At 47.4% G+C, this 12,404-nt stretch overlaps 1 protein-coding gene across 1 annotated transcript in view; it reads left to right on the top strand.

Moving 5' to 3' along the window:
• grin2aa (glutamate receptor, ionotropic, N-methyl D-aspartate 2A, a) overlaps positions 1 to 10,284 on the top strand; it is a 105,675-nt gene extending 95,391 nt beyond the window's left edge. The window contains 4 exon segments of the mRNA XM_034539358.1: positions 2,386 to 2,475; positions 3,569 to 3,666; positions 5,953 to 6,191; positions 8,317 to 10,284. Coding sequence (XP_034395249.1) covers positions 2,386 to 2,475; positions 3,569 to 3,666; positions 5,953 to 6,191; positions 8,317 to 10,284 — 2,395 coding nt within the window.
• Positions 10,285 to 12,404: the final 2,120 nt, after the last annotated feature.

Below are 12,404 nucleotides of genomic sequence, written 5' to 3'. Positions count from 1 at the left end.
AGGAGCAGAGGCAGAGGGGGGTGGTAACATCACATGGGAATAAGAGGGGGGGGGGGGGGGGGGGGGGGGGGGGGGGGGCGGAGGCCAAGGACAACATGTCTGATTGGAGGAAAGGAAGGAAGTGTGGAGGGCAGAAGGAAAGAGGGGCCAAGAGACGCAAGAAGAAGAAGAAGAAAGTGGTCACGTGGTTGAAAAAGGGAAAGAAGGGCAAATCGAGGTTAAGAGTAGAGGAGGGAAGAGGAAGGGGGGGGCAGGAAAGGTGGGTGTGGGGGGGGGGGGACATTAAGGAATGGAGAGATGGCAAAGAAAAACGATGGAAAGAACCCAGTAAAGGACAAGAGGTTGATGAGGTGATACCACAATAAGTGATTTCTGATTGGTTAATGGCTACGGGGTGTGGGATCCAATCAGAGTTCTCAGCTTGAAGGACGGGCAGAGAGAGAGAGAGAGAGAGAGAGAGAGAGAGAGAGAGAGAGAGAGAATTAAGGCACAGATATGAGGATGTGATTCGTGATCCATGATTTTCATGCTGGCGTGTCTTTCAGCTCATTCCTTCTCATCCATAAGTCATAAGTAAACTGGATGTAAACACGTAAAGACCGGTTAAACCACTCCTGCATCTATAATACTCTCAGTCGCCTGTGTTGCTGTATTAACATACAGCACAGAGGTAAACACACACACACACACACACACACACACACACACGCACACACAAATATGCACCTCGGTAAACTATTGTGAACACAAGCGAACTGCTTAGAAAAACAAAACAAAAAAAAACACGCGTGTCTCAGCGCACACACACACACACACACACACACACACACACAGGTGTGTGTGTAGCCTCTAACACCCTCATTGATAATTCCATTCTGCCGCATTAGCAGATGAGCGCCAGCGTTCGGCTGTCGGAGGCTCGATGGCAGGATTATCTCTGATCACATAATGCTCACAGGCTTTACACGCAAAATGTGTTACAGCGAAGAACTACGCCACCGGGGAGTCCAGTTGATTGGGTTCCAGCGCCTAAATTACTCACAGCACCAGTATATATATATATATATATTTTAAATTAATAAGGAGAAATATTTATGAGTATATAAATGCATTCGTGTCTGTGTTGCACGACGCCGGACAGGACCGTCGTGCCCCGAACTGCAACACGGAAAACACGGCGCCCTCATTCATTTGTAATGAGAGCGCCGGGGTGTGGGGGGGGGGGGGGGGGGGGTGGGGGGGGGGGGGGTACAGTAGTCTGGTAAAAGAAACAACAACAACAACACAAATAAAGCGTCACATACACGGCAAAAGGAGCCACTGCTCCGGTGTCTCCAGAGCTTCCACTTGACGAGTCGTTGGCATCTCATGAGTCTTCAACCTCAACTGTTTGTATTTCATTTTTCTCTCTCCGGTTGCCACGCCGACCCAGACCCTTGAGCTTTTCACGACCACTGTGCATGTTTTAATTGAAACTGAATTTTTGTTCCTTCCCATTAAAGTGTCTCTTTTATGTTTAGGGTTTTTAAAAAAAAAAAAAATGTGAACGCAAACTTCAACCGAAGGTTTTCTCCGTGGGCTAAAAGGTCACAACGTGTTCTCACGTCGTGACCCACCAGTGTGCAGCCACGCGTGCACAATCGCACTCATACCCGAGTGTACACTCGGTGGCGGCGCACGGGAGCGGTTCGCTACATGTTTGGACACACAGTCTGCGTGTGGGCGGAGCCAGTGCTGGGTTAAGCTAATTACACAGCTGAACTATCGTCTGTGAGCCGCCGTTAGAGGGCTGGATCTGACATTCAGTAAATGCCAGCCAGTCACTGAGCTATTAGCAGGACTCTCTGTTAGTATATGTGTGTGTGTGTGTGCGTGTGTGTGTGTGTGTGAGTGAGCTGGCACCGAGTGTGAGAGAGAGCAGAGCGGTTAGTGATGGCATCAGTTACATTGAAAATGTCAGTCTGAGTCTGGGCTCTCTTTTTGTTTGTATGTTCCACTTCGCAACCTGCTTATTCATGTGTGTGTGTGTGTGTGTGTGTGTGTGTGTGGACAAGGGCAGAAATAGAAAGAGAGTGTAAATATCTCTGCGGGTCGTCCATTTGCTTCCAAGGCCCCGATCGTCAGTGCGGCGCGCGGTATCGAACCGCCGGCGTGACCTCTGTGCGTTCCGTTGCGCTCGGATCGGCGTCCCTACCGGAGATGATTTAACACTTTTAGAATTGATCCGGAAAAAAGAAATAAGCCCTCCTCCGCTTCCTGTCTCTCTTTTTTTTTACGAATAAAAAACCCAAACCTTGAAACCCCCCCTCATGCATCTTCATCCCCTCCCTCTGTCTGTTTTCTTCTGTCTCTTTCCTCTGTTCTTTTTTTTCTCATCCTTTGCAGGAAACTGGACGCCTTCATCTACGACGCGGCCGTTTTGAACTATGCGGCCGGCAGAGATGAGGGATGTAAGCTGGTGACCATTGGCAGCGGGTAACCAACGGCTTTAATTCTTTAATTCTTTCACTGTGGATTGTCTTCACGCCATTTCGTTGGTCCAAAGCATTGTGTGAAGTGGTGCAAAAAGGGTTTGTTTGTGGTTGTAAATACAAGCTACGTGGATTATGACGTTGGTTATTTCTTTGAGGTAAAAGTAAAAGTGAAGAGTAAAAAGTGCAACATACGCTTAATTGCTTTCTTGCTGAGAGTTAGATGAGAAGATTGAACCACCTTCATGTCTGTACAGTAAGTATGAAGCGACCAGCGGCAGCCGGCTAACTTAGCTTAGCACAAAGACTGAGAACAGGGGGGAACAGCTAGCCTGCCTCTCTCTGTCCAAAGGTAACAAAATGTGTTTACTAGCTCCTCCCCAAAAAAAGTCAAATCAACCAAACCAGCGTTTTTATTGGTTTACCCCGCTGAACTATTTCTCAATCTGGAAAACCAGCGGAGACTCCAGGGAGTCGCTGGTCCGAGATCAGTGTCTTCAGGTCGCCCCCGACTGTCTGACACTTGGATTATACACACATATACGTATATAACGGTAAATAATAGGAACAGATAGTACATGTTTAATGGATTGGTACATGTGTTTGGGGTCCGTCTTCACTCACGCGCCCGTATGTGCATTTTAAAGTTCTCTTGGTTTTTTTTTGTCAATCGTTCCTCCCCTCCACACTGCAGAGAGATCTATTTTTAGAGCAACTGAAACACTGCGAATGCTTTAAGAAGAGACCTCTTCGAGGCCAGTGTGGAGCGGAGGGACGATGGAGGCGGGCCGGCAGCGTTTCAATGGACACACGTGGCGGTATTGTTTACGAAGATAGACCTGAAAAGATGAAAAACATCCGACACGAGGAAAAAAAAAAAAAAAAAACACACGTTAGTCGCAGTGCTTTTTTCGATTCCGTGACCCCTCCCCCCCCTCCCACCCCCCCTCGGTATGCAACGAGGCGTCTTATTATTTCAATCGCAAGCATCCCGTAAAGGGGTAGACGGAGGTATCGAGAACGATTGGTTCAAAGGTTAAAATATGTCGTCGTTCTGTGTGCGTGTGTGTTTGTGTGCGTCCTGGATGTGCGTTCAGGTACATCTTCGCCACCACGGGTTACGGCATCGCCCTCCAGAAAGGCTCCTACTGGAAACGGCAGGTGGACCTGGCCATCCTGGCCATCATCGGAGATGGTGAGGGGAAAAACACACACCTGTACACACATGTCCGTGAAGGCAAAAAGGTTACATTGTAATTCATGCACGCACACACACACGCACACACACACTGTCATCTCTACTGCCTTGTCTGCTGACAGCACAAAGGGAACGCAGTGAAGTATAAATAGTCCTTTGATGTTATTCTGGACACAAAAGGCTGCCTCTAAACAGAGGGCAGAGTGTGTAAGTTATTCTAATGTATTCCTCTCTGCAGCACCAGATTTGTGTGTGTGTGTGTGTGTGTGTGTGTGTGTGTGTGTGTGTGAGCATTACTCTGGATCACCCCATTCCTTTATTACAGTAGCTTCAAAAGTTCTTATATAAACAATTTCCAACTGTGGAACAGAGGGAAAGGGAGACGAGCTTTTTAGTGACAGATTCATTTACATTGTACATCGGAGGCGTTCTGCTGACGCGGTGCGTTCACAGCCACTCGCGTTAAGTGCACTGAAGTTGATTAAATGAGCATCGGCGTCACAATAATCCCCTCTAACCAAATCTTATCAGGGTTGCAGAGCATACAGGAACCAACGCCATCGTATGGAACATGTTGTAGAAACATCTGGTTCAGAGGGGGAGGGTTTTTAATTTGTTCCTCCCGATTATGAATCACATCCAATCTATTTTACACGTGTAGCGTCTTAGCCGAGTCGTTCAAGGCCGCGTTTTCTTTAACTTTAGTGTTGTTGTGAAAAGGAAAAAATACAGGGAGGAGAGAAGAAAAGAGTGAGAGAGATGGCAAGAAAGGGAAAGAGATATACAAAAATTGGAAATAGCGTCCGTGTGAACAGAGGAAGACAAAGAGGACGTAGAAGGATGGAGAAAGGGATGAGAGGGACGGGAAAACACAAAGACGCTGCACAGGTGTGATGGTGAGGGAGAGAGAGAGAGAGAGAGAGAGAGAGACAAGGAAAGACTGGGTGTCAGGTAGAGAGAGAGAGAGAGAGGGAGGAAGACGAGGAAAGACTGGGTGTCAGGTAGAGAGAAAGAGAGAGAGAGAGAGAGGAAGACGAGGAAAGACTAGGTGTCAGGTAGAGAGAAAGAGAGAGAGAGAGAGGAAGACGAGGAAAGACTGGGTGTCAGGTAGAGAGAAAGAGAGAGAGAGAGAGAGAGAGAGAGAGAGCCTTGATAGATGACAGTGCCTCGGTGCCTTGGCAGATGGTACTTGATCAGGTCGACACAATGTGGGCGGAGAGCGTTCAGCTCTTCCCAGACAGAGAAGATGTGTTCGGGGAAGAGGGGAAGAGGGGAAGAGGGGAAGAAGAAGGGAGGAGGGTGAAGAACAAACAGCCCGTCTGAAAAACGTTAATTTTGTCAAAATGTACCAAGTACCTGTCTAGCAAGAGTATGGAAATGTATTTTTATATTTATGTATCTTCACAAAGCATAATCCATCTAAATATCATTCAGTCACGGCCGGGAACTGTTGGGGCGACAATTTATGATGTGGGAGTTATTTCAAAAGTGCAGATAGAAAACTTTAATAACTTCTATTGAGCGCAATGTCCTGACCGGTAATGGATTGTGTGTGTGTGGGGGGGGTCATAACGATGTGACCGGAGTCACATCTTCAATTCATCTTCATTTCTCCCTTGAACGCACTCGATTAAAAGAAGTGACAAAGTGACCTGTTTCATATCTAAATATTCTAAGCATATCATAAAAAGGTGTTTTTCTCCTCGATTGTCCAAAAAGGTTTAATGATGTCTTCGTGCGCCCTTCAGACATGTAGCTGAACACCACCATGATATTTGTCTTCCCCCACTAGCGGCCTCGGTTATCGGCCCCGGATGACACCGATTGTATTAGTTACCGAGGGGGGGGGGGGGGGGGGGGGGGGGACCAGGCACACAGAGTGAGGGATGAGAAAGATAAGGTCTTTGTTGCTTTCTTACCTTTCTTTCATTAACACTGAAGGAACTATCTCTTTGCTCTGTCAGCCTGTGGCTGGTGATGCCCATAGAAATATATATATATATATATATATATATATATATATATATAGTTCTCTTTGCAGAGAATATCCCCGTTTATCATCAATTTATTTTAGAAACAGATTTCCAAGACCTCCAAAAGCAGCTTTTACAGAATATTTTTATGCACATTCACGGAAACATAAATGAAAATCTAGACCTCATTCACTGTAGTTATCAAGGTTTAAACATACGTCTCCCCTTTAAATGTTTTGGTCGATGCTTTTTAAAAACCCCAAATGAGCCGTTTAATAAAGGATTTGAGTCTCTCTCTCTCTCTTTTCAGGTGAAATGGAGGAGCTCGAGGCCCAGTGGCTGACAGGAATCTGCCACAACGAGAAGAACGAGGTGATGTCCAGCCAGCTAGACGTGGACAACATGGCCGGAGTCTTCTACATGCTGGCCACGGCCATGGGGCTCTCCCTCATCACCTTTGTCTCCGAGCATCTCTTCTACTGGAGGCTGAGATACTGCTTCACCGGAGTCTGCACCGGCACGCCGGGTCTTCTGTTCTCCATCAGCCGGGTGAGGACCAGTTTGTGTGGTAGCTGCTTGTACCTGTATGTGCGCGCGCAGGCTGTTCTGCAAGCGTTATGAATTTCGGGTTATCTGTACGTCCGTGCGTAAACATAACTTCCAATAAACGTCCACTTGAACTCCAGGATGATCAAAGGTCAAGTTCACCGTGACCTGACGTCATTACATCTGTCACGAACGTCCACTTGGACCCGAGGATCAACCGATTTGATTTTTGGAGGTCATAGGTCACACTGTGAATTGTCAATAATTGGTATGCCTAATCATGACCATTTTTAATTCTGACATTTTTGGAGAGACATGGATGTAAAAGCTGTAACGTGACAGAGGTGCGCAGCCCTGTAATGAGGCTGTGATTATAGTTCTGGGTTCAGGAGAACAATAAAAAACCTGCTCCAGCTTTACACAGAATTGAGATTATTATTTACACTTTGAAACAACAATGTTAAATTTGGCCCAATAGTCAACTCACGCCAATGAGGGTCTGCGAATACCAGCGTTTGGCTTTGTGTGCCTTTGAATATCTGGGCCTGGGGAGAGGCGGGGTCACTGGGCTGTGGACAAAGGAGGCTGGAGATGGTTGAATATTGACCAAAATGGATCCTAATTGCAACCTGTTTTTTGGGGCGAAATCCCGGCAAACCTCACGCAAAGAAATCGATCCCTTCCTCTCTCGCCCGGTTCTGAAAGGTCAGCGCTCTTTCCTCGTCGTGCGGCGCGAGCTGAAGACGTGGACTCGCACTGCTCAACGCACTGCTCAACGCACTGCTCAACGCACTGCTCAACGCACTGCTCAACGCACTGCTCAACGCACTGGTCAACGCACTGGTCAACGCACTGCTCAACGCACTGCTCAACGCACTGCTCAACGCACTGCTCAACGCACTGCTCAACGCACTGGTCAACGCACTGCTCAACGCACTGCTCAACGCACTGGTCAACGCACTGGTCAACGCACTGCTCAACGCACTGCGGCGCCTCCCGCGCTGTTCCGGAGGCAGAACGCGACTCCCAAAGTTTAACAGAGCGAGGAGACAAAACAAACTCAGAGGGAAGATAAAGTGAGGTTCTTGAAAATGACGTTGTTTAAAAAGCCATTCTCAAGAGATAATTAGGGGGGGGGGCATCCTTAATGGCCTGTCTGGAGTTGATAAGCTTCACCAAATGTGTGCTGAGCCAAAAAGCACTTTTAATTTGTTAACGCGATGAATGCTGTTTTTCTTTCCGATGTATTGGCGGGCCGTGGGAAATGGTCTCGGTTTCACCGTAAGATGACATGTTAGACATTAATATCTGTGACTCTTGTTTGGATTGTCTGTATCAAAAGACCGGCTTTATTAAGCCGTCATCATAACCCTCGCAGTTATAATGACAGCAATTTATTCCGCTTACGCTCGTTTCCTATCAAAAGCAGCGTCGACCCCCCGTCGTGCCTCGAAAGGGAGTCTTGGGGGGGCATCGAGTTATGAGAGACGCCGTATTTGTAATCGGTTGTTTTCATATTTTCAGGTCACTGTTGGTTTTGTGTTATTTTTGCTCAGATTAATTGTACTTTTTTTGCTAAATGAACGGAGCTGCAGAAAGACGTGTCTCGTTTCCTGTGGAGAGAAAACTGCTTTTGGATGTTGTTGTTGTTGTTGTTTCTGTGTATTTCTGATTAATTCAGAATCCTCTCTACTTAAGAATGATTGATGTTGTTTTTACCGCGCCATCCTCTTGTATCAATCATGGTTGTGTTGATGATTCATATTTTCATATTCACTGAGTGACAGGGTTTGATTTTGTTTAAAAAACTGAACTAGTATGTTTAGAGGAAATGAAAAATGAAAGAAAGCCTCATTTAATACTGTTTTGAGTTAATAGACTGTGTCGGATGAATGTACTCTGGTTTGCTTAGTCACTAGCAATTTAATATATTCAACAAAACATACAGACCACAAATATGTTTGAGTAGATAAGCAATAATTATTCTGTTTGTTTTTCTCCATTTCTCCCTCAATCCCTCTTTATGTTTCATTCTCCCTCTCTTTTTCATTTTACACCGTTCCATCTCCCTCCTTCATAATTTTTTATTTGACCCCCCCACCCCCTCTACTTGTTTATCCATATGCAGGGGATTTGGAGTTGCATCCATGGAGTCCACATTGACATGAAGAAAAAGTCCGATCTGGACTTTAGTCCCCAGGACAAAATGCTCAAGCTCATTAAATCAGCCAAACAGATGACCAACATGTCAAACCTGGGTGGCTCCCATATGAATTCACCCAAACGTGAATTCATGCACTCAGCTGGTCCCATGATTATGGACATGATGGCAGAGAAGGGCAACTTCATCTACGCCGACAACCGAAGCTATGCGCCCAAAGATATGATCTACGGGGACACTGGTGACCTGCAGTCTTACCTCGCTAACCGACACAAAGACCACCTTAACAACTACATCTTCCAAGGAGGCCAGCATCCCCTGACCCTGAATGACGCCAATCCCAACAGCGTGGAGGTGGCAGTGAGCGCCGAGGCGGTCCAGACGAACGCCAAGCCGCCCCGGACCCTGTGGAAGAAGTCGGTTGACACCCTCCGTTCGGTGCCTCCTGGGCCCCCTCCGATGCCCGACATGCTGATGCCGGACCCGCGAATGTCCATGAAGACGCAGCGCTACCTCCCTGAGGAAGCGGCCCATTCCGACATCTCCGAATGTTCCAGCAGGGCCGCCTCCTACAAGGACCCGGAAAATAACAAGCACCTGAAGCCCAAGGACAACTTAAAAAAAAGATCGGTGCCGTCAAAATACCCAAGGGACTGCAGTGAGTTAGAGCTGTCCTACTTAAAGACGAAGCAGGTCATCGGTGGTACCAACCAAAGTGGGAGAGGAGGAGGAGGAGGAGAGAAGATTTACACCATCGACTCAGACCGAGAGCTGAGCATGCACTCGGACCCCAATCACTACCGCGAAAGTCGCGGCCTCGCCGCAGATGATTTGGATTACCCTGAGATCTACTCTGACCACAGCGACAACTACAGGAAGTGTGAGCAGCCCATCATTCACCTCAACTCCTCCCCTTTGCATCACACTGACTCGGATCTTCTACCGGACCCAGCTTACTCTAAACACTACAGCCTGAAGGAGAAAAACATTGTCATGTCCCCGCATGAATCCATTGATCGCTACAAACAGACGCACTGCCGTTCTTGCTTGTCCAAAGTGTCCGCTAGCTACCCACCGGGAGCACCGTACACTCCCGCTGTACCTCCCGCACCTTCCGCCACGCGCTCGCCCTATAACCGGTGTGAAGCGTGCCTCCACACGGCCAACCTGTATGACATTAGTGAGGACCAGCTCCTCGCAGACCCCTTGGTCAGTCCCACAATGCACCACCAGCAGCAGCAGGAACCGGACGAAATGTTTGGTCTGTATTGGCCCCAGACAGACGGGCCGCATGTTCAAAAACGAAACCGCTTGAGGCTGAGTCGCCAGCACTCCTTCGACAACATCATGCTAGAGAAGCCCAAGGATGTCGACCTGGGCCGACCGGCGCGCAGCGTCAGCCTCAAGGAGAAGGATCGCTTCTTGGACTCCACCTCTGACTCACACTACGCGAACCTCTTTGGCATGCGGCCCTACTCCGGTAGACTGTTTGGCACCGAGTCCAAATCAATGATGTTCAACCACAACCTGGAGGAGAGCAAGAGGAGCAAGTCCCTGTACCCGAGCCATGGCTCGGATAACCCTTTCCTCAGCCACTCGTTGAGGGATGACACCAGCAGCAGACTGGTCCACGGGCGTAGCTCCTCTGATATTTACAAACAGCTGGCGGTGGCCTCACCTGCAGCCGTGGTCGGGGCGCCCCCCATCAAAACGCGCAACGACGCGAACAATCTCCGCTCTTCCGTAAAATCCACCACTTCATACTGCTCACGGGACGGGCGGATAGCCAATGACATGTACAATAAAGAGCATGTGATGCCTTACTCAGCCAATAAGACTAGTGCATACCCGGCCCCACGCGGCGTCCTAAACTCAGCCCAGTTCAGCAATAGGCGGGTGTATAAAAAAATCCCCAGTCTGGAGTCAGATGTTTAGTTGACATAAGAAATAATGTGTTCTCTCCTCCTTACTGCTCTCTGGGTTTGTATTATAATTTATCAACTATGTTATCCTAAAAGGGATGCCATAGCCACATTTTTCTTCTTCTCTTTGACATTGTAATCCAAAAGAACTTGTGCCCACTTGGGTATGACAGTACTACTACTACTACTCTCTTTGCAGATGATATCACCCTTTTTCGTCCATCCTCTGCCATGTACCAATGAGTTGGCTGCATGGCCGGCACGCTGCCATAAGGTATTCTGTTGTAAAGGGAAAAGGGGAATCATTAACCCCATAGGTTTTAAACCAGGTTTAAGAAATGGTGTAGCCCCAGTAGTGGGACAGAGATGGCCTAAGAACCAATAAAGGAGGTTTACTACAGGCGCTGTTGGGAAGGAGGCAGTTGATTTGTGATTGAAATGTGTGAGGCGGATAGGAGATATTGTACGAGAGGGGAATTAGAGGGCGAGAGAGAGGCCAAAAACCTCTCTTTCAACCCCTCCTCCTTCCCCCCTTTTTGTTCCCTTTTCCACCTCCACTGTCAAGCTCGCAGCTTGCTAGTTGAGGAGAAGAGGGCTGACAGAGAGACCAGATGGGCGCGCTTGATGTCGCGGCCAGACACGGAGGCGTCCCGGGAGGGCAGAGGCGTCACAGTGAGCTCGTCCAACGGTCTGCTGCTTGTTACTCTGACAAATATGGCCACTGGGACACCTGGCAGTGCTGGAGGAGAGAGAGAGAGAGAGGGAGGAAGTAGACGAGCGGGCTAAATGGCACAGAGCGGAGCCTCCCGGTTGGCGCTTTGGCAGTGAGTTAGCGGTGTGTGCTTGTCACCATTTGGTTTTATATGTTGAGCCCATGCTAAGGGGGTCATGCTAGCGATGGGAAGCTGAGAGTAATGTAGGTGCTAACAATGAATAATGTTTACAGACTGACAGATTAAAAAAAAACTGACAAAATGACTGATAGAAAAGGACACACAAGCAGGGGAAACCTGAGGCAATTGATGGGCATTTCATTTATGGCTCTGCACATAGAAAAATAATTGCAAAGTATTGCTTTTTTATTCTATTACACTATAAGATTTATTAGGGATTCTGGCATCCGGATCCCCCTATGTAGGATTTTAGAGTTTGCTTATTTGGTAGCACAATAGCCATTAGTTTGAAAAAAAAAACCTCTCCCTCCCACATTTGCTTTTTGAAAAAAAGCATAGCTTTCTGAAAAATACCATCAAGAGTAGTAGATTATTTTGCATGTGTTGATTTGTTTCTGTGTCGGAGAAGACAAAATACACACTAATACACTCAGACACATATTTTACATGTTTTTTGAAAAGGGAACCGTGTCTCGCCAAATACGGTGGATGGGATACTTGTACAATTGAAACCTTTATCGTTGACCTTTGTGCGTCGTGAATCAGTGTAAACCAGCGTCACTCTGCTGCAAAAGAGCGAGGAAATGGTGGAAGGGAAGAGAGGAAAAAGAGGATAATGGATGAAATTACAACTGGTTCCACCACCACCTTTGTCTGAGTTTGATTTTGTTTTTTTGACCTCCCTGCCACTGAAAAACAGGGTATTAGCTATAAAAAAAAAAGAGAAAGAAACACTGATGATTCCGTCCTTCTTTCTACCTTCCTACTTCATTTACTCAACATGACACATCAATAGAGTGTTGGACAACTATAAGTACTTATTTATTTTTGTTCTCCTTTTTTCGTAAAAATGTAACTTCGGATGGTTGGCGGTTACAGCAGCCGGCATCTAAGTTCACCGGTTGGTGGTTCGCAAATTGATCATCAATTACCGTAGATCCACAGTCAACCAGGGCTCTTGAGGATCGGGAAGACCACTTGAGATGGATGCCCTTGTTTACCTTCTTGGCGTTGTTGGGTGTGATGTGGTGGTCGGGGGGAGGGGGGGGGCGAGATGGAGATGGGTGGAGCCAAGGAGGGCCCCGCCCTTGTTGTGCGCTCATCCATCACGCGTTCATCTTAGTGTGGAGGACGTCGTGCGAGGGCAGAACTCGGGAAAGCTCAAAGTCTTAACCAAAACATTTGGTTCCTAAACTTGATTGTTTATGCATTTGTTGGTTTTGTTCTTTTTTGATAACAC

This window comes from Cyclopterus lumpus, chromosome 8 (genome assembly GCF_009769545.1).
Source record: "Cyclopterus lumpus isolate fCycLum1 chromosome 8, fCycLum1.pri, whole genome shotgun sequence".
Taxonomy (NCBI): Eukaryota; Metazoa; Chordata; class Actinopteri; order Perciformes; family Cyclopteridae; genus Cyclopterus; species Cyclopterus lumpus.
Note: the sequence above shows the minus strand (reverse complement) of the source record. Positions and strands in the feature narration are given on the sequence as shown.